Source organism: Dendrobates tinctorius, unplaced genomic scaffold (assembly GCF_039654945.1).
Source record: "Dendrobates tinctorius isolate UK_male_01 unplaced genomic scaffold, ASM3965494v1 ptg000035l, whole genome shotgun sequence".
In the NCBI taxonomy this organism is placed as follows: Eukaryota; Metazoa; Chordata; class Amphibia; order Anura; family Dendrobatidae; genus Dendrobates; species Dendrobates tinctorius.
Genome location: NW_027361703.1, coordinates 42,961,392 through 42,984,486, shown reverse-complemented (window position 1 = coordinate 42,984,486; position 23,095 = coordinate 42,961,392). Strand labels below are relative to the sequence as shown.

Here is a 23,095-nt window from a genome sequence, read left to right as displayed (position 1 = left end):
ATTAGGTGTTCGGCGAGTATGATTTAATAGATTCATTAAAGGAGTCTGTCATTATTTCAAATAAAGGACTTTATTTTGGGTGTGTGTTTTTTATACAATATCACTATGGGTTACTAATGGATAGGTGTCTTTTAGACGCCTCTCCATTACTAACCTGTGGGCTTGATGTCACCTGACAAATACAAAGGTGACATCAACCCCACTTTCCACTGCTAGAGGGCAAGTGGGAAGAGTGAGGCTAAGCACCAAAAATGGCACATTTTATAGATGCGTGTTTCCTTGGGTGGCTGAGCGCTGATGTTTTTAGTCTGGGAGGTGGCCAATATCCATGGCCCCTTCATAGGCTATTAATATCAGCCCGCAGCTGTCTGCCTAGACTTTGCTGGTTAGATTTCTGAGGGGGGCCCCATGTCAATTGTTTTCTGGGGTTCCCCTGTAAACTAGCCAGTAAAGGATAAGCAAACAGCTTTGAACTGATATTAATAGCCTAGGAACCTTTATGGCTTTTGGCTCCTTCCCAGAATATTAACATCAGCCCTCAGACGTCGGCTTTCGCTCTGTTGTTTATCAAAATTACGCGGGAGCCCATGCAATTCAGTTGATGTCTGGTTACAGCCTATGTAAGTTCATTCTGTTAACGCTCCTACATAGGCTGGTGACAATGTGTGTGTTTGTGTTTACTTTTTGGCTTAGTAATGAGGGTATCGGGCTGACAATTTTTCATTACTAAGCCTAGGTGTCAATGACAGCTGCTGACACCAAACCCTAATCCCAATACCTTGATGCTACACTGCTTCAGCATGAAAAAGGCGATGTTGAACAAAGAAATTACATCACAAAACTTTTTTCCTAAAATATCTTTATTTAGCATAGTTTTTTGCTGCAGTGTTTTCCTGTTAAGAGATGCAGAAACCTTCTGGAAATTTCTGCAAATACTCAACGTGCGCACATAGACTTATACATTTTTTGTTGACATTTAGCCATTTCTTATTCACTTTTTATACTTGCTTAGATAGCGCAAACATATTGCACAGTGCTTTACATACATTGTAATTATGTTACACATGAAAATTTGATGATCATGCACTTTAGTTGTCTACTTATGTTGGAGTCATAACAACCAAGCTAAAGTAGCTGAATTTATTACCTTAGGTGCTAGCTAAAAATTTCCTTAAATCTTAAAGGGATTGTCTGACACGGATGTCTGTTCTGTTCAGAAATCACATGAACGCTGAAGCCTGTGGTTGACTGCAGCAGTTAGGCTATTAGAGAGCAAGTCATCAGAGAAAAATCCAATAATGCATTCATCTAGTCAACTGACTATTGCAGCCAATCACAGGCCTCAGAGGTTCTGTGCCTCCCGAAGAGAGTGGACAGGCATCGCATCCTGAGCTGCAGCAGACCTCTGGTACAACCTGGGATCCACAAAAGATGCTGAAAGGCGAGAATGCCTCTGCTTTCTATTTTATAAGCATCCATGTCTTAGGGGGGAAAAAAAAGTCCTTCAAGGCGAGAGATCAGAGGCACAAACCTGTGTTTGTTGCACTAAGGGTGGTTTTACACTTACAGTATTTTTGCGGACCGATTTTGCAGCCCCAATGCATTTCTATGGGGCCGCAAAGTCAGCCCGCAAAAAATCAATGGTGCGCCGTGTGCCGTACATATGGCCGTGAAAAAATATAGCGCTTGCTCGATATTTTTCACGGCGTATGGACATGGCGCCCATTTAAATCAACGGGGCCGCAAAAGCAAACCGGAAGTTTGTTTTTGCGGCGCGCTGTCACTTCCGGTTTTGCGGAACGCCTTTTTTTCTCCAATACTATTTCCATAGCACTGGAAAAATAAAAAACAGCGATCCGCAAATATTTTTTTGTGGCCCGTTACGGAGGTACACCACAAAAAATGCGGCGAAAAACGGCAATACTGGACTGCAAAAAAAAATGCGGTAAGTGTAAAACCACCCTAAGGCTATGTGCCCACGTAGCGTTTAAATCCGGACACTGAAAACCGGACTCCTTCCCAGAAATCGCGCGTTTTTACCGCGATTATGTTTGCGATTTTCGCGTGCGACATCCAAGCACTTTCCAAACGATTTGAAGCATCACTTGGAAAGTGATTGACAGGTTGGTCACACTCGTCAAACAGTGTTTGACAAGTGTGACCAGGTTTTTACTATTGAGGCTGCCTAGGCGGCTTCAATAGTAAAAGAAAGAATGTAAAAAATAATTAAAAAATAAAAAAATCGGGGTACATTTACCTTCCGACGTCCCGCGCTGCCATCCCGGGCCTCAGCGTTCCCAGTAATGCCTTGCGAGACCTGTGATGACGTTGGTCTCGCGTTGCTATAGCGATCTCACGAGACCGCTAGAGTCACGCGAGACTACGTCATTACAGGACCTTACCGCAAGGCATTACTGGGAACGCTGAGCCGAGGCCTGGGATGGCAGCGCGGGATGTCGGAAGGTAAATATACCCCGATTTTTTATTTTTTATTCTTTTTTTACAGGGGTATGGTACCCAGGGCCTGGAGGACAGTCTCCTCTCTTCCACACCGTGGGTACCACCCGCACATGAGACGCTTAACTTCGCTCATGGTGGGCATAGCCACATGCGGGAAGTAAGCGATTCTCATGCATTCCTATGGGTGCGGAATCGCGGCAATTCTTTGCGATTCTGCACTAAAGAATGAGCATGCTGCTATTTTTTCCGCGATGCGATACCGCCGAGGAAAAAAGCGCAGCATTAGCACAGCATGTGCGGAATGCCATAGGAATGCATGGGGTGCGTTCTGTACAAGATTTTTAAACGTTTTTGCGCCGAAAATTGCGGCAAAAACGCTTAAAAATCGCATCGTGGGCACACAGCCTAAGGCTACTTTTATACATGCAGTTTTTGCGGGCCACAACAAAGCTTCTTGGATCACCGTTTTTCCCTGTTGTAACAAATTGCAGCCAAAACTGCGATCTGTAAATACGGTGTACCGCAAAAACAAGCTACCGTTGTTTTTGCATTACCATTGTTTTATATGAAGGCTGTGTCCATGTTTGCGAGCTGTGAAAAATATCGAGCAAGCTATTTTTTCATGGCCATACGGCACTCCGATGTATTTCTGCAGGCCGTTTTTGTGGCCCCATAGAAATCTATTGGGGCCACAAAAACGGCCTGCGAAATCACGGCAAGTGTAAAAGCAGCCTAAGTAAAATATAGAATTGTATAATCTGCAGTTGCCCTGTCCTTTTCCTGAGCTGTGCAGTTGGGCGGTTACCCATTTTCATGCCCCTTAGTGACTGGGCTAATTTTTTGAAATCTTGACCAGTGTCACTTTATGCAGTAATAACTCTGAAATGCTTCAACATATCCCATTAATTTTGAGATGGTTTTTTTGTAATACATTATACTTTGATGATGAATTTAAGTTATGTTTTGCTTAAAAGTATAAAAATATCAGAAATTTGACAAAAATTGTAAAACAATTTGCAATTTTCAAATTTTGAATGATTATCCCTTTAATCCAGATAGTCATACTACATAAAAAAAAATTAATGAACAACATTTTCCTCATGACTGCTTTACATCAGCACCATTTATAAAATTTTCTTTTATTTTGTTAGCATTTTAGAAGGTTTAAAAATAGAACAGTAATTTTTCATTCAAGAAAATTTACAAAACTTATTTTTATCGGGACTTGTTCCGTTTTGAAGTGACTTTGGTTGTCCTACATATTGAAAACCCCCAAATATATTTTAAAAATAGCACCCCTCATGGTATTCAAAATTGCTTTTTAGGTACTTCATTAACCCTTCAGGTGCTTTTTCAGGAATTAATGCAAAGTGGCATGACAGGAATAAAAAAAGTTTATTTTTACCGCCTAAATTTTTATATCTTCTGAACAGGCCACAATAAGCTGGCAGAATAAGGTGGTTATTTGGCCATGAATTGCTATGGCTAACATCTGAACCACACGATCAAGATCTCAAAGTGCTGATGGGGTTAAAGAGGGAGCCCCCACACTCTGTTAACCATCTAGATGCTGTAGTCACTATTGAAAGCAGCATTTAAGGAGTTAAACGGCCAAGGTCGGTGCCAACACTGATCGTGTCTGATGCAGCAAGTTGTCAGCTATAGTATACAGCGAACAGCTGCTGGCTTGTCACCCGTAAGGCGATGCTAGTTATATTGCAGGTCAGTTTTAAGTCATATTGGTGGTCACTAAGGGGTTAAATAAGAGACAAAGATGTTTATATAAATGGATATTGTATAAATTTAAAGGATAACAATACTATGATGGCCCATCATATCATTATAAACATATTATTGTTAATTGGCTGGCTTGTAATATCGTTATACATAGTTGTGCTCAAAAGTTTACATACCCCAGCAAAATTTTTGCTTTCTTGGCCTTTTTCAGAGAATATGAATTATAACACCGAAACTTTTTCTCCACTCATGGTTAGTGGTTGTGTGAAGCCATTTATTGTCAAACTAATGTGTTTTCTCTTTTTAAATCATAATGACAACCCAAAACATCCAAATGACCCTGATCAAAAGTTCACACACCCCATTTCTTAATACTCCAAATTACCTTTGTCCCAGAAGTTTTGAGGCTTGTCTCTGTACCGATTTGCATATTGTAGGCGAGATACTTTGTGGCATTTTCGCAGTAATGGCTTTCTTCTGGCGACTCGACCATGCAGCCCATTTTTCTTCAAGTGCCTCCCTATTACGCATCCTGAAACAGCCACATCGCTATTTTTCAGAAAGTCCAGTATTTCAGCTGATGCTATCTGAGGCTGTTTCATTGCATCCCAAACAATTTTCCTGGTAGTTGTGGATGAAATTTTTGTTGGTCTACCTGACCGTGAGGTTTTGCTTTTACAGACCCCTGATTTTCCATTTGTTATTCACAGTTTGAATGCTGCAGGCTGGCATTATCAATTCCTTGGATATCTTTTTGTATCCCTTTCCTGTTTAATACAGTTTAATTACCTTTCCTCACAGATCCGTTGACAATTCTTTTGCTTTCCCCATGACTCACAATCCAAAACAGTCAGTGGCTGTATGAAAGATTCAAGAGTGTCTGGCTCCGAGAAACTCACTCAGCTTTTATGCACACACACTGATTACAAGCAAACAGGTGAGGATATTACCTTTAGTAGCCATTCAAACCCATTTGAGTCAACTTCTGTGCATGTTATCAAGGCCAAAATCACCAGGGTGTGTGATCTTTTGATCAGGGGCATTTGGATGTTTTGGGTTGCCATTATGATTTAAAAAGAGAAAATTCAGTAGTATGACAATAAATGGCTTCATCCAGCCACTCACTGGATTTCAGCGCTGAAATCTCATCTCTCGAGATCTTGGTGCCAAGATCTACATCTGTGGCCATTTTACCGAAGTCCACCGCACAGGAAACCATGAAACTGCCGAAGCTCTGGCCTTTCACAACATGTTGGCAGTGCCCCGGCTGCGCTGGGAACCCGCAGCACCAGAGACACCCGCAGCACCGCCTGACAACCCCATAGCACTGCCGGACAACCCCGTAGCAGAACCAGACACTTGCAGCGGCGTATCGCACATCGGAACACCCCCCTCATCCCAGCCTACGGCCTGTAGCATCACCCCTCTCCTGCCTCCTCCAGCAGCGACCCTGGGACCCAGATTCACCACAGCCACCACCCCCGGGTAAGCAATAAAACACATGGATAAGAAGCACTACCATTTTATTAACAAAAATTTTTTTTCCCATTATTCTCCTCAAAATTTGGGGTGCATCCGGAGCGTCTTATAATCCGAAAAATACGGTGTATAGCACCAACATATTCCCTAGCTCTTTACAATTAAATAAAACGCGACGTAAAGGTATGCAGTCTATTATACCACAATTGTGAATCAAAATCAGTGAATCCTTACCAACGCCATCAGTTTCATTACAGATTTATTTTAGCTTCTGTTGACTCACTCTGGGAGCACAGGATTCCTGTAGGTAGGCACACTGATTCTTCAGAATACATACAGTTAGGTCCATATATATTTGGACAGATACAACATTTTTCTAATTTTTGGTTCTAGACATTACCACAATGTATTTTAAACAAAACAATTCAGATGCAGTTGAAGTTCAGACTTTCAGCTTTCATTTGAGGGTATCCACATTAAAATTGGATGAGGGGTTTAGGAGTTTCAGGTCCTTAACATGTGCCACCCTGTTTTTAAAGGGACCAAAAGTAATTGGACAGATTAAATAATTGTAAATAAAATGTTCATTTCTAGTACTTGGTTGAAAACCCTTTGTTGGCAATGACTGCCTGAAGTCCTGAACTCATGGACATCACCAGACGCTGTGTTTCCTCCTTTTTGATGCTCCGCCAGGCCTTCACTGCGGTGGTTTTCAGTTGCTGTTTGTTTGTGGGCCTTTCTGTCTGAAGTTTAGTCTTTAACAAGTGAAATGCATGCTCAATTGGGTTGAGATCAGGTGACTGACTTGGCCATTCAAGAATATTCCACTTCTTTGCTTTAATAAACTCCTGGGTTGCTTTGGTTTTATGTTTTGGGTCATTGTCCATCTGTAGCATGAAACAACGACCAATCAGTTTGGTTGCATTTGGCTGGATCTGAGCACACAGTATGGCTCTGAATACCTCAGAATTCATTCGGCTGCTTCTGTCCTGTGTCACATCAATAAACACTAGTGACCCAGTGCCACTGGCAGCCATGCATGCCCAAGCCATGTTTTACAGATGATGTAGTATGCTTTGGATCATGAGCTGTACCACGCCTTCGCCATACTTTTCTCTTTCCATCATTCTGGTAGAGGTTGATCTTGGTTTCATCTGTCCAAAGAATGTTCTTCCAGAACTGTGCTGGCTTTTTTTAGATGTGTTTTTTTTTTAGCAAAGTCCAGTCTAGCCTTTTGATTCTTGATGCTTATGAGTGGCTTGCACCGTGCAGTGAACACACTGTATTTACTTTCATGCAGTCTTCTCTTAATGGTAGATTTGGATATTGATACGCCTACCTCCTGGAGAGTGTTGCTCACTTGGTTGGCTGTTGGGAAGGGGTTTCTCTTCACCATGGAGATTATTCTGTGATCATCCACCACTGTTGTCTTCCGTGGGCACTCTTTTTGCATTGATGAGTTCACCAGTGCTTTCTTTCTTTCTCAGGATGTACCAAACTGTAGATTTTGCCACTCCTAATGTTGTAGCAATTTCTCGGACTTTATTTTTCTGTTTTTGCAGCTTAAGGATGGCTTGTTTCACCTGCATGGAGAGCTCCTTTGACCGCCATGTTTCCTTCACAGCAAAACCTTCCAAATGCAAGCACCACACCTCAAATCAACTCCAGGCCTTTTATCTGTTTAATTGAGAATGACATAACGAAGGGATTGCCCACACCTGTCCATGAAATAGCCTTGGAGTCAATTGTCCAATTACTTTTGGTCCCTTTAAAAACAGGGTGGCACATGTTAAGGAGCTGAAACTCCTAAACCCTTCATCCAATTTTGAGGTGGATACCCTCAAATGAAAGCTGAAAGTCTGAACTTCAACTGCAACTGAATTGTTTTATTTAAAATTCATTGTGGTAATGTCTAGAACCAAAATTAGAAAAATGTTGTCTCTGTCCAAATATATATGGACCTAACTGTAGTCCTATAATCTTGCTCCATTACTTACAGGACATTGTCTCGTCTACTTACTCTTATTTGACTGTTTTCAGCATTATATTTTTTTAATGGTGAGCATATACTATATTGCTACTCACTGTGGTCTTTGGTAAAAGGTTTCGGCACAATTACAATTTCAAAAGTTGACATGCCATTAAATCTAGTATTCTTTTGTTATACAACAGTCAAAGTGAATCTTAAAGAAGTGAATGCAATAGAAGTTGGAAAATGCAGGACTATTTACCAGTATCCAGTGTTTCAGTAGATCTTACAACCTGTCACAACTTGCTTCTGAAAAGGAGGATCACTGTAGGGCCTAACTGAAAATATGTTAAGTATGTAGCCAGAAAGGATTGAAAATGCTGACATTTCACAGTCAATAGTAAAACATAAGAGTGGTGCAATCACAACCCCACACATCTCAATGAAACATACACATTCACATCCAGTTTCTACGGAGCATGCAGAGTTCACTTCCCTTACAATTTAGGATGAGAGAAAACCGTTTGTACAAGAATGTAATAACTTACAAGTCAGTGAATTTCTCCAGGGACAAGTCAGGTGTAAACACATCTAGTAGGCCAATGACCTGCAAGAGATAAGTACAGTGTTTGTCTGTATTTTAACCATTTACATATTCACTCAAAAGAAATTAAACATGCTACCATTTGCGTCTTGTAAGGCAATGGCAAAGAAATGGTGAGCCATCATAAGGCTACGTTCACATGTGAGGTTTTTGCAGCATATTAGGTGTGCAAAACGTGGAGTGCTTTTATGGTATCAGTATAATCAATGAGATTTTGCAGATTTCCCCCCCCCTGCTTGTATTTTGAGCCCTGAAAAACTGCCATAGCATGACAATTGCTTCAGCATTTTAGCAGTGCTTTTAACCTTTTAAAATGAAGGGATAAAAACATGCAAGTAAAAATCCTGCAAAATCGCACATAAAAACGCATGAGTTGTATGCACAATTATTCCTACCCACACTGTGGTTTTTGGTGCAAATAAAAAAAACAGTGAAACGCAATGTGTGAACATACCCAAAGTAAATGCATTAAGCATTTTGGCTAAAGATGATAGAAGACCTGGGGAGCCAGTGAGGGGTTCAGATTTGCATCTTTGTTAATTATGCCAAGACACGGCCACAGATCACAGCAGTGATTTTTTTTCTAGTTAGAACTGTTTTAACCTACGGCGGCTATTTTGTCCAAGATGGCTACCTTAGCAGAACAAGTCATTCAGAAAATGGCTACATCTTCCGTTTCCATATAAAAGAAAAAAAATTGCAATTCGCACTAGACGAGTCCAATTTTCATCTCAGACTAGTGCAAGAAGCTGGCAGCTCCTACACATGTCCACAAATAATTAGCAATATTATATATTAATGCACATAAATATACACTATATATATATATATATATATATATATATATATATATATATATATATATATATATATATATATATATATATTAACCACTATGTCTGCTAGGGGGCGCTGTGTGGAGGTTCCAAGGGAGAGGATGAGTGGCAGAATCCTGAAGGGTGGTTGTGTATCTCAAAGGGGGTGGCTTTGAGATGGAGACTTAGTTATGCGTATTGATCAGCAATGGTATTGCTGAGGTGTTATTTCAAGGTATAAGGGAGAAGTCTCTAGGTAACTTGGGAGTTGGGTGGGCCAGTTACCTATAAACCCACCCAGGGGTGTGTCTGAAAATGCCTGTTGTAAAAGGCTATGTGAATGCCTGAAGGACCTGTGATGAGGTCAGTCACGTGACCCGGTGGGCGTGGCTATGGACCATAAATAATGTGGCCAGGGTAGGTCACATGGGGTTAATGCTGGGACCTGGTTGGTCCAGTGTAGAAGGTCCTGCAGAGATGGAACTTCCTGCCTGACAGCACGTGTGAAGTGGCTAGGAGCAATGGCGATGTGTGCCTGAGAGTTCCCTGGAGGGAACGAACGTGTGCGGAATGCTGCAGCCGCATGAGGAACCCTGACGTGGGTGAGAATTGTAAGGCTTAAGCTGGAGTCACACATAGCAATCTCGCTAGCGAGAACGCTGCTGAGTCACAACTTTTGTGACGTAACAGCGATCTCACCAGCGAGATCGCTGTGTGTGACAGCGATCAGCGAGCGGCCCCCCTGCCAGTATCGCTGATCGCTGTAAGAAACCTCTGGACATTTCTTTGGTCGCTGGGCTCCCGCTGGCCAGCACGCATCGCTGCGTGTGACAGGCGGGAGACCAGCGATCAGCTGTAAAAAATAGAATTAAAATAAAAAATATTGTTATTCTCACCTTCCGACGTCCCGCGCAGCCTTCCTCTCTCCACGCTCCGGTCCCAGTGATCCTTTGCACGAATGACCGCGAGACTTCGCGTGACGTCTCGCAAATGATCACTGGGACCGGAGCGTGGAGAGAGGAAGGCTGCGCGGGATGTCGGAAGGTGAGAATAACAATATTTTTTATTTTAATTCTATTTTTCACAGGGATGGCAAGCGATGCCGGGCGCTTGGCATCGCTGTGCTGATCGCTGGTGAAGCTGTCTGTGTGACAGCTTACCAGCGATCACATAGCGACTTACCAGCGACCCCGACACCTTGATATCGGTATCGCTGGTAAGTTGCCATTTGTGATTCCAGCTTAAGTGAGCCTGCGTACTGGACATTGATAATAAGAGTGAAGCATTATAATGGACGCTATGTTGGTAATGCTATTAAGTGAACTTTCTGTTGCTGCTGTGGTTTATGAGGTGTGAATAAACCGCAAGGACTGTATGATTTGATGGAAAATCCGTGCCGGAACTGGCTTTTGTTCGCTGCAAGCGAGAATCCCCTAAGTAAATGACAGCGCTACCTCACTATATATTATATACATATATAGTTCTCAAGATGAAAGCAGCACACCAAAAGAAATCCAGTCAAAGTGCTATTTATTAGCCCATCTGGCTAGTTGCCCAAATAGCGACGTTTCGGTCCTGGAAGTTGTGGACTTTTCTCATGCAGTGTAACAATGCAAAGTGAGTGCTATTTAAAGAACACCAATCATACAGGTATTTACAAACAATTAGATAATGTACATTGTGCAATACATAGTTTTACAAAACACGAATAACAATCAAAAAGTGCATTTATAGTGCAATGTGCAAAAGTGCCTCAATTGATGAAAAGATATTAATCTCCCCTTAAAAACCATTAATATCTAGTAATGTCCTATAATTTCAAATCAGCTGCAGCTGTATTAACATATAAATGAGCATGACTCACCCTATAGTAACCATTGTAACCACGCCATGTATCGGTGTCTCACACTGCGCAGGACTGGAAGTCCAACATGTAAACATCACATTAATCCCACTCATGCGCACTAGCACACTATCAGAGTCAGCGCCATCTTTAATGGGGGAAAGAAATACAGTGCAAGTCTGTGTGCATCTTTTGTTTGATAAAGAATAACGTCATCTGACATAATTCAGATATATAGGCGCACCAATAATAGCGCAACAAATCAAAATAAATTCAGTAAAAAGAATAATAAATAAAAAAATAATAAAAAGATGAATGCAATGCCATTTTTGTAGCTTATAGCAAAAGGGACTCACATCCATTTAGGTAATAGGGACACCTCCCATTGGCTGGGATAGGTAACCTACACCTAAATTGGGGAAGAGAAGTGGTGAACCTTGCTAAAGGCCCCACACTCCACCTCTCCCAAAAAAACGTTAGTTCAAATCCCAATATAGGCACATTCACCACAGAAGAAAAAATACATAAAAAATATCATAGAAATAACAAAAGAAAATTTTAAACCAGATTTTGCGCATAACATGTTTTTATAGAAAAATACATAAATTTAGTTTTCATTCAAAAGGGGAGTCATGCATTCCAATATCAGTCTGCTGCCGTATGATCTGAAAAAAAAAAAAAAAATACAAATACCTTAAAAATACAACCCAGAATCATAAAGAAGAAAAACAGTAGCTCATAGAGGAATCTATTACAATTGGCTTATAGAGTAATCTGTAGCTTGTAATCGACATTTAAACCAAAAGCTCCCTAATCTTCAATAATTTAATTCTATCTCCCCCTCTTCTCAAAGGTGGAATATAGTCTATCACTCTAAACGTCAGATCCTTTTCCACATGTTTAAAATCTGAAAAATGTTTGGATACCGGTAGATCTTGTCTTTTTTCTAATGCAATGTCTAGGTTGATTTAATCTCACTTTCAGTTCGCAAGTGGTTTCACCCACATAGTACAAATTACATGGACATTTTAAAAGATAAATGACAAATTCCGAAGAACACGTCAAAAAATGATTTATTTTAATTTCCTTATTAATATGCGGAAGGAACTGCCTTTTTCCATATATGTCCAATTCACACAATTAAGACAAGGGAATGAACCAACCCTAGCCCTACCAGTCAATGTGGTCTGGAAATTTTTCTTTTTTGAACCAATATCTGAATGTACTACTATATCCTTTATATTTCTGGCCTGTTTATAAGAAATTAGCAGTGGAGACCCAAACTCCCCTACTTCTGGATGACATTTACCCAATGTAGACCAATGTTTCCTTATAATAGAGACAATACGGTCACTCTTCACAATACGTGGTAACAAATGGAATCCTACATTTTACATCCCTAATTCGATTATGGGCATCCCTTCCATTTAGTCCATTACTCCGGGTAAGGAGGATTGTGAGTGAATCTGATGCTATGGATCAGTCTTTAGACAATATGATCATTAAATTTAGACAGAGAAAGTATCCTGTGAAGTTAATGGATGATGTTAAAATGAGAGTTAAAAGAGATAGCACGCCATAATCTTCTGTCTCAGAATAAGCTTACTAGGGATGTAAAATATAGGATTCCATTTGTTACCACGTATTGTGAAGAGAGTGACCGTATTGTCTCTATTATAAGGAAACATTGGTCTACATTGGGTAAATGTCATCCAGAAGTAAGAGGGTTTTTTTTTTTAAATTTGTTTATTGAACCAAAGGCAGGGTATACATTATGCAAACCGACAGCAATGAAAATATCATGTAACACATACATATCACAGAGCCACAATGTCAAGCAGCGTGTGTATACCAACTGTGCATTGAATAAAACATACTGTCAATTGCCTTATATTAGTCTGTGTATTATTATTCAAATAATAAAGCCTGCCTACTTCTAAAACATTAAAATATACTACTACTACTACTACTACTACTACTACTACTACTACTACTACTACTACTACTACTACTACTACTACTACTACTACTACTACTACTACTACTACTACTACTACTACTACTACTACTACTACTACTACTACTACTATGTCTATATATTTAGCCCTTTATCATGCGATATCTCCGTCCTACAACGTGAGGTGAGAGGAGTCCCACCTCTCCCATATCTTCTCAAATTTACCCGGGCAGCCTCTGTTTTGTTAAAGCGTACGCTCATATGGGATAATCGAGTTCACCAATTCTATCCAGGCCCTAAGGGAGGGATCCGAACCCCCCATCCACCGCAGTGCCAACACCCTTCGTGCCATGAACAATGTCTCCCGTAAGAAAATCCCGGTATAATGTCCCCATGTCTCATCATCCCACACCCCAATCAGACAAACCAATGGCTCAAGGGGAACAGGAATCTGTGCCAGGGAGGTTAATAATGACATTACCTCTTTCCAGTAGTGTGCTATAATCGGACATTGCCAAATCATGTGAACAAAATCCGCATCGGATGCATGGCATCTCAGACACTCCAAAGATTGGAAACGGCCCATCTTAAAAAGTCAAGTCGGAGTCAAATATGATTGGTTTATGATATAAAGTTGTATCATTCTATTGTTAATTGATGGAGACACCTTAGTTGGTGACTCCAGAATTTCCTCCCACTCCTCTCCCTGAGTATCAGGGATGAGCCTTTCCCATTTCCCCCTAACCAAGCATACGGCAGATTCCATCCTCACAGATAGCATGTGTGTGTACAGAGAGGAGATGAGACCCTGGGGACCCTGTGATTTAAGAATGCCTGTCAAGGGTAGAGACGAAATAGCATTATTCATACCGATATGTCTCATGTGCGATTGAAAGGGTGATCTCAATTGCAAATATCGGAAGAATTGTGACCTCGGGACATTGCACTTAGCTTGTAATTGTTCAAAAGATAATAGTGTACCGCATTCATATATATCCCCTATCGTACAGACATTGCACTGAGGCCAGAATTCAGCAGATGGGTGGGCAAGCAGTGTCAGAAAATAACTGTTATTCCATAAGGGCATTTCAGCTATCATATCACTAAATCCAACCACCCTCTTAATCTGTCTCCAAACTAGTCTTGCCAGACGAAGCATGGGTAGCAGGCAGACGTGGGACTTTTACTTTTTCCATCTCCAAGAACCCTAACGGGCAATCAGCATGTGCAGCATGAAGCAAATGGCTCTCAGAATTAGGAAGACAATTACCAGGCATCCACTTATTTATAGCTCTTGCCTGTCCAGCCAGATTATAGAAAAAAAATCTGGTAGCGCTACCCCCCCACCCCCCTTTTTTGGCCTTTGTAGGGTGGATAGCTTAAGTTTTGGCCTAGTTTTCCCCCATATGAAAGACGTAATTTGGGAATTTACGTTAGTGAAAAAAAGACTTAGGCACCACCACAACACTATGTTGGAGAAAATAGCTGATCTTAGGGAGTAGTATCATTTTAATTAGATTAATGCGTCCAGCTACAGAAAGCGAGAGTTTACTCCAAATCGTAAATTTGACTTTAACCATCTCTAATAATGGATATATATTAAGGTGCAGATCAAGTGTGCTAGATTGAGAAATATGAACACCCAAATATTTAAAATGTGGTACAATAGGCAACAAGGAGAGAGTCCCAAGTCGCGGCATTGGGGCATGAGAAAGAGGCATCAGAGCAGACTTCTCCCAATTTATACACAGGCCGGAATATCTACTGAGTTCATTTATAGTGGCAATCACCCCTGTCAACGTCTCCTCCACTCTATCCATAAATATTATCGTATCATCAGCATATAGGCCTATGGTATCCACCCGATCTGCTATCTCTATACCCATAATATTAGGAGAAGTTCTCATGCGAATTGCCAAAGCCTCTATTGCAAGAGCAAAGAGGGCCGGGGAAAGGGGACACCCCTGACGAGTCCCCCTGTGCAAAAAAAAAAGACTCGGAAGTGGAACTATTTACAATGACACGGGCTTTAGGTTTCATATATAATGTATTAACCCATTTTAAAAATCTATTTCCAAAACCATATTTCTGCAAGCATGCGTGGAGGAAAGGCCACTCAAGGGAATCAAACCTTGGCCTCATCCAACGACGCCAATGCCCATCTATTGTCCGGCATCAGGGAGCTATATTGAACCACCGATTGAACCCGTCCAATATTAATGGAGGTGCTCTTCCCAGGCATAAAGCCAGTCTGGTCAGGATGCACAAGTTCCAAAATAATTGAATTTAGCCTAGTTGCCAAGATCTTCGTAAAAATTTTGTAATCCACATTTACTAAAGATATGGGGCGATAAGATCCACAGTCCAGAGGGTCTTTCCCTTCCTTCTTAAACACTATTATATTCGCTTCATAGAAGGACTCCGGCATAACCCCCCCCACCAAATCTCCCGGAACACCGACAACAAAAGTGGCGCTAAAATCTCCCGGTATTTCCTGTACAGCTCAATAGGGAACCCATCCGGCCCAGGGGCTCTCCCAGAGGCCATATCCCTCATGGCATCTTCTATCTCTTCCAGAGTGAAATCAGCATCCATAAAGGCCCGCTGAGAGGCACTTATCGTGGGAAACGTTATATCTGATAGATAGTCTAGACACCCCTGGTTACCAATGTCATTTTTTTAACTGTACAGTGAGCTATAATAATCATGGAAACATCTCATTATTTCTTCCGTTGAGGACACCACTGTACCATCTGAGCTGCGGATCTGTAATATTGTGTTAGTTGTATTGTGCTGCCGCACCAACTAGGCCAGAAATTTGCTATACTGGTTCCCTAGCTCAAAGTAGGACTGGAGAGTAAAAAATATACGTTTGGACTTGGAGTCTATATGTTGAGTATATAATCTTTGGGCAGTTAACCACTCCACTCTACTACCACTAGTTTGATTAGATATGTAAGCAGCCTCTGAATCCTTCAATCGTTGCTCTATTTCGCCATCCTCCCCCCACGTCACCCGTTTCATGTAGGAGATTGTCGAAGATAGGCAGCACCTCAAGTACGCCTTAAGGGTGTCCCAAAATAAATTAACATTCCGGGGTTCGGGGTGAGAGGACACGAAAATATGTAATTGGTCAATTGTTCTGTCGGGTGACTTGATCAATTTCAGCCAGAAAGGGTTTAATTTCCATGTTATCCTACCACCCGGCGGGCCAAACCTGAGCTGAAGAATGATTGGGCTATGGTCTGAAATCCCTCTACTTCCATGTTCAATACTATCCACCAACATCGCCAGACCACTAGATCCAAAAATGTAATCTATGCGAGATAAGGAACGCCTAGTGGAAGAATGGCAAGTATACTCTCTTGTTTCTGGGTGACGTGTCCTCCATAGGTCCAACCATCCACTACCTTCTATAAACTGTGATAATTGGGATGTAGCTACTGCCGGGGTCCCACCCTGTGTCCCGTTATCCAGTCTCAATCTATCGAGGCAATTATTCATAACCAAATTAAAATCCCCCATACAAATAACATCTGCGTCTGGGTAGTTTAAAGCAAAACTCAATGCTTTTTGGAGAATCGACGTACCAGCTGGAGGGGAATTATAAACACACAGAATAACATATTTCCTAGAATTGATCAGTGCATACACAAATATGGAGCGCCCTTCAGAGTCTCTCCGGGCCTCCCGGACCTTCCATCTAATGTCTTTGTGTATTAATAATGAGACCCCCTAGAGTAACTGGTGTGAAATGCGTGTATAGACCACTGAACCCATGGTTTTTGTACACTCCGAGCCGTATCCCTGGTCAAGTGGATCTCGACCAGAGCCACAATATGAGGGTGATAGTGCCTAATTTGTGAAAATACTTTAATCTTTTTCGGGGGGCTTTGATACCCCTCACATTCCACGTCATGCAGATTAATTCAGAACCCATCTCCACTTATCTGGGCATGTTGCGTATCGGTGCCTAAGTAGAACTCAGAGACATCACACAAATAATAGGACTTCCATTGGCTGCAACCTCTACCTAAGTAACAGTGAAAGCTAAAACTAAAGCTTTTGTAAAAAAGACAAAATATAACCCTAGTAACATAGGAGCAAAGTCCCGCTCCTCTATCAAAAAACAAACAAGGGGATACCATCACTGAACAGTGTCCGGTATTATAGATCTCTGGGTGTCCACCAGGAGAGCTCCGATTAAGCCCGCAATGAGAGGTTCCAGATGAAAATAGATACTCTAGGACTCCTTTGCAGGGGATCCTCTATGGGACCGCAGCCACTCGGCAGCCTCCGCCAGATCCGTGAAAAACACGGGGGAACCCCCGTTGACAACCCGAAGCCAAGCTGGATAAATCATAGAATATATAATGTTCCTTTCCCTGAGCCGCTTCTTGATGTCGATAAATCGCGCACGCTGCTTCTGGAGTTCCACGGAGAAATCTGGGAAGATTGAAATCACGGCGTCGTTGAACTTGATGGGGCTCTTTTGTCGTGCGAGGCACAAAATGGTGTCTCTATCCTTGCAGTTGAGGAGACGCGCCAGGAAGGGTCTAGGCGGGGCCCCCGGAGGTAGAGGTTTGGTGGGAACTCTGTGGGCCCTCTCAACGGCGAACACCGAGGAGAATTCATCTCCCAGAGAGGTCTTAAACCAGCCTTCTAGGAATTGCTCAGGGTGCTGACCTTCAGAGCGTTCAGGCAGACCGATGACACGGATGTTGTTCCGACGCATTCTGTTTTCTAGGTCATCTGCCTTTTGCCTCCAGGCGTTCATAGATCCCGCTACCTTAGTTAGCTTAGCCTCCATAGGCGTAATGGTGTCTTCCACCTGGGACACTCTTGTCTCCACCTCCGTGATGCGCCCCCTCATGGCCTGCATATCGTGACAGAGTCTCCCCACCTCAGTGTAGACATCCTCTATTTTCTCCGTCAGGGATGTCCTGGTGAGGGAGATTGCCTGCATCAGCTGTTCAGATGCCTGTTTAAGGGTCATTTCTTCATGTTTAATCTCCTCTTCACCCCCTGAGGGACGATTTTTACGTTGAGATTTTGAGGAGGTGTTCCGTAAATAGCGTGCGCTCTCAGAGGGGTCAGGTCTGACAAATTCCTTCAATTTTTCTGCTGCCGTCGATCCCCTAGACCGATTCATGTTTAAGAACCGCGAAGTATCCCAGTGTAGCTGAAATTATACAGTCCAGAAATCCTCCTGTTGCACTTATATGTATACAGCAGGGGCCACGCTTATCAGTTTTAGCCTGGGAGCAGGGTTCATGTAGACAAAGATAGAATGTCACCAAGGCTCCTATGGCGGGGGGGAGGGGGAGGGACACCCACTCCCAGAGAGACAGCAGAAATGGGAGGGGGAGCAGATTCCCCCACTGTAATGGCACCAGCAGGCCAGCGATTCAGAGTAGAGAGAGGAAATTATGCAGGGCCCATCTTTCAGGGCACTCACAGCACTCCTCTCAGATCCTTGAGGATACAGGTCGCTGCCCCTGCGACGCTGCAACACTGGAGACCGCGCTCCTTCTGACAGAGCGCGCGTCCTATATGCGGGCCCCGCATTCCACCCCCGTCTTCTAAGGTTCTCCCGCTCACCGCGTCCCCCTTTATCTTGCTAGCTGACTTCTTCACTGCACTAGCAGCGGTGCAGCAGTAGGGGCCAACGCGCAGCTCACAACAGCCGAGCCGCGCGCCCAAGATGGCCGCCGCCTCGTGGGGGGGGGACAGCCACCCGCTCCAGCTCCTCCGGCCACTCACCGTCCTCCTGTGGGGGCCCAGGGGGGATCGCGGTATCCAGAAGGGGCCAGGCAGCCCCGAATATGCCGTTGAAAAGGGTCCTAGCATGCAGGATTATACAGGATGGTAAGGAGCTCTCCCGTCCAGCGTCCTCTCTCTCTCACTCCATAGCCACGCCCCAGAAGTAAGAGTTTGGGTCTCCACCGCTAATTTCTTACAAACGGGCCAGAAATATAAAGGATATAGTAGTTTCATGATCCAAGGTGGATCTGACAAGTAAATGGACAAATTTAACTTTTTTTCCTTTGGCTTGGTGCCAAAGTGGGTTGATTGCCCCCGGTGGCGATTAGAATTATTACACGTGGTGTCGTTTGTTCTAAGTTGCCCCGGTGGTGGTGAGTGGTATTATACTTTAGTTTTAATGCGCACGTATTACAAATCAGGTGTGAGGCTCTATAAGAGAGTTTCAGGTGTGTTTGTTCACTGTTGGTGATAGTCATTCACAAGGAAGCCTGGGTGATGAAGGAGCTGAATGAGTCCTGGGCAGCCCAGCCAGAGGGGTTGAGTCAGTTATGGAGTCTGCAAGGAGTGCTGGCATGGATTGGTGGAGTCCAACGATGTGGTCTGCAAGAAGGGCTGGCATGGCGTGGTGGAGTCGCAGTTTATGGTGTCATCAGGAAGTGCTTGCATGGCTTGGTGGAGTGCCGACTATGGTGAGAGTTGCACTCACCATGCTGGACATGGTTGCTGAAAACTGGACTCAAGCATGCTGGACTTATTGGCAGAAACTTGACTCATCTTTGGGACTCTGTTTACTGGGCAGCTGCAACTGGTGGTGGACTCTGCTCCAAGGCTGCACTATGGTGATGATCCGGTTATGGTGATGGATCCTGTTGAAGGAGAAGATGCACGCAGGTGGTGGGCTCTGTTGCGGGGAGCATAAGCAACAGAGCAAAGCTAAGTGGTGTTCCCCCTGTATTGTCATTTTCCCTTATGTGTGTTTAGTGCAGTGGTGGGATTAGTTTCCGCTCCGACCAATTCCCTAGTGAGGGATTAGGTGCAGGGCGAGTCAGGGTTTGAGGTACGCGTGCGTCGCCCGGTGCGGATCCGGCATAGGGAACGTTAGGAGTGCAGGACACTGGCTCAGGGGAGTACAGGAGGTCTCCACGTCCCTATTCCCTATAGCAGGGCTCACCATTGTTATTGTTACCCAGGTTTCCCCTTTATTATTTAAATTCGCCTTACTGGAGGAAGGGTTTCCAGACTACTGTATATATAACGTGTATTACCTAAATTCGCCAGTTGGAGGCGGTGTATTCAGCTGCACGTTTTATTATTTAAATTCGCCCCACTGGAGGCGGTGTATCCAGGGTCATGTGTGTCATATGGGTTCGCCTTGCGGTACTCGCTGCGTCCAGCCACGCGTTGACCATGACAAGTAGTACATTCAGATATTGGTTCAAAAAAGAAAAATTTCCAGACTACACTGACTGGTAGGGCTAGGGTTGGTTCATTCCCTTGTCTTAATTGTGTGAATTGGACATATATGGAAAAAGGCAGTTCCTTCCAACATCCGCATATTAATAAGGAAATTAAAATAAATCATTTTTGACGTGTTCTTCGGAATTTTTCATTTATCTCTTAAAATGTCCATGTAATTTGTACTATGTGGGTGAAACCACTTGCGAACTGAAAGTGAGATTAAATCAACCTAGACATTGCATTAGAAAAAAGAGACAAGATCTACCGGTATCCAAACATTTTTCAGACTTTAAACATGTGGAAAAGGATCTGACGTTTAGAGTGATAAACTATATTCCACCTTTGAGAAGAAGGGGAGATAAAATTAAATTATTGAAGATTAGGGAGCTACAGTGGATTAAAAAATTAAACACACTAAAACCTTTTGGTTTAAATGTCGATTACAAGCTACAGATTACTCTATAAGCCAATTGTAATAGATTCCTCTGAGCTACGGTTTTTCTTTATGATTCTGGGTTGTATTTTTAAAGTATTTATTTTATTTGTATTTTTGTTTTTTTTCAGAACATGCGGCAGCAGACTGATATTGGAATGCATGACTCCCCTTTTGAATGAAAGCCACATTTATGTATTTTTCAATAAAAACATGTTATATGCGCAAAATCTGGTTTAAAATTTTCTTTTGTTATTTCTATTATATATTTTATGTATTTTTTATTTATTTTTAATTTTGTGGTGAATGTGCCTATATTGGGATTTGAACTAACTTTTTTGGAACAAAATATCCATTTTTTTGGGAGAGGTGGAGTGTGGGGGCCTTTAGCGAGGTTCACCACTTCTCTTCCCCAATTTAGGTGTAGGTTACCTACACAGCCAATGGGAGGTGTCCCTATTACCTACATGGGTGAATCCACTTACCGGTAGTGCCTTTTGCTATAAGCTACAAAAATGGCATTGCATTCATCTTTTAAGGCTGTGTTCACACACAGCGTTTTTTTAGCGGTTTTTACCCCAGTTTTCACTATAAAACGCTAAAAATAAGCTGCAGTCTTTTCTATGCATTTTTCACTTTTTGTGCACATTGATGCGTTTTTTAACGCGAAAAAACCGCATCGCGGTAAAAAACTCAGCATGCACATTAATTTTGAGGGTTTTTCCGCGGTTTTGGCTTCTTCTATGCGTTTAGAAACTGCTGCGGTAAAAAACGCATCAAAACCGCGCAAAAACCGCCGCGGAAAAATAGGTGCGGTTTCTGGGAAGGGATTCAGGTTTTTGTGCCGAAATTTTCTGCAACGTGTGCACTTAGCCTTATTATTTTCTTTATTGAATTTATTTTGATTTGTTGCGCTATTATTGGTGCGCCTATATATCTGAATTATGTCAGATGACGTTATTCTTTATCAAACAAAAGATGCACACAGACTTGCGCTGTATTTCTTTCCCCCATTAAAGATGGCGCTGACCCTGATAGTGTGCTAGTGCGCATGAGTGGGATTAATGTGATGTTTACATGTTGGACTTCCAGTCCTGCGCAATGCGCAGTGTGAGACGCCGATACATGGCGCGGTTACAATGGTTACTATAGGGTGAGTCATGCTCATTTATATGTTAATACAGCTGCCGCTGATTTGAAATTCTAGGACATTACTAGATATTAATGGTTTTTAAGGGGAGATTAATAACTTTTCATCATTTGAGGCACTTTTGCACATTGCACTATAAATGCACTTTTTGATTGTTATTCATGTTTTGTAAAACTATGTATTGCACAATGTACATTATCTAATTGTTTGTAAATACCTGTATGATTGGTGAGCTTTAAATAGCACTCACTTTGCATTGTTACACTGCTTGAGAAAGGTCCACAACATCCAGGAGCAAAACGTCGCTATTTGGGCAATAGCCAGATGGGCTAATAAATAGCACTTTGACTGGATTTCTTTTGGTGTGCTGCTTTCATCTTGAGAACTATTTTTGAGGTTTGGTATATGCCTGGAAGGAGATAGATATATAGATATAATAAATATATATATATATATATATATATATATATATATATATATATATATATATATATATATATATATATATATATATATATATATATATATATACACATACATACATACATACATACACACATACATATATATACATACACACACACATACATATATATACATACACACACACATACATATATATACATACACACACACACACATACACACACACACACACACACACACATATATACATACAGTCATATGTTAAAGTTTGGGCACCCCTATTAATGTTAACCTTTTTTCTTTATAACAATTTTGGTTTTTGCAACAGCTATTTCAGTTTCATATACAGTATTTGGTGGATTCAAATGAGGTTTATTGTACTAACAGAAAATGTGCAATCTGCATTTAAACAAAATTTGACCGGTGCAAAAGTATGGGCACCTCAACATAAAAGTGACATTAATATTTCATAGATCCTCCTTTTGCAAAAATAACAGCCTCTAGTCGCTTCCTGTAGCTATTAATGAGTTCCTGGATCCTGGATGAAGGTATTTGTGACCATTCCTGTTTACAAAACAATTCCAGTTCAGTTAAGGCTAGTTTCACACTAGCGTTTATGAGCGCAGCGACGGCCTGCGCACGGCCGCCGCTAAGCCCCGCCGGTAGCTCCGCCCACCGGCGCATAACGCTGCATGCACCCCCTATCTTTATCACAGGGGGCGCAGGCCGTGCGCAGTATGCGTTTGGCGGCGCATGCGCCTTTTTGACTGCAGCAGGTTGCGTTTGGCGCAGGTCGGCGCACCGTCAAAAGGGCGCATGCGCCGCCAAACGCATACTGCGCACAGCCTGCGCCCCCAGTGATAAAGATAGGGGACGCAGGGCGCATGCAGAGTCATGCGCCGGTGGGCGGAGCTACCGGCGGGGCGCGGCAGGGGGCGGGGCTTAGCGGCGGCCGTGCGCTCATAAACGCTAGTGTGAAACTAGCCTAAGTTTGATGG

General features: G+C 42.5%; 1 protein-coding gene across 2 annotated transcripts in view; it reads right to left on the bottom strand.

The window, feature by feature from the left end:
- The window catches only part of MAPK12 (mitogen-activated protein kinase 12), a 193,411-nt gene that overhangs the window by 115,759 nt on the left and 54,557 nt on the right, over positions 1–23,095 (bottom strand). For both annotated transcript variants that reach the window (XM_073573435.1, XM_073573434.1), the window contains exon 3: positions 8,194–8,252. In XM_073573435.1, the coding sequence (XP_073429536.1) occupies positions 8,194–8,252 (59 nt within the window). The remainder of the gene's footprint in view (positions 1–8,193; positions 8,253–23,095) is intronic.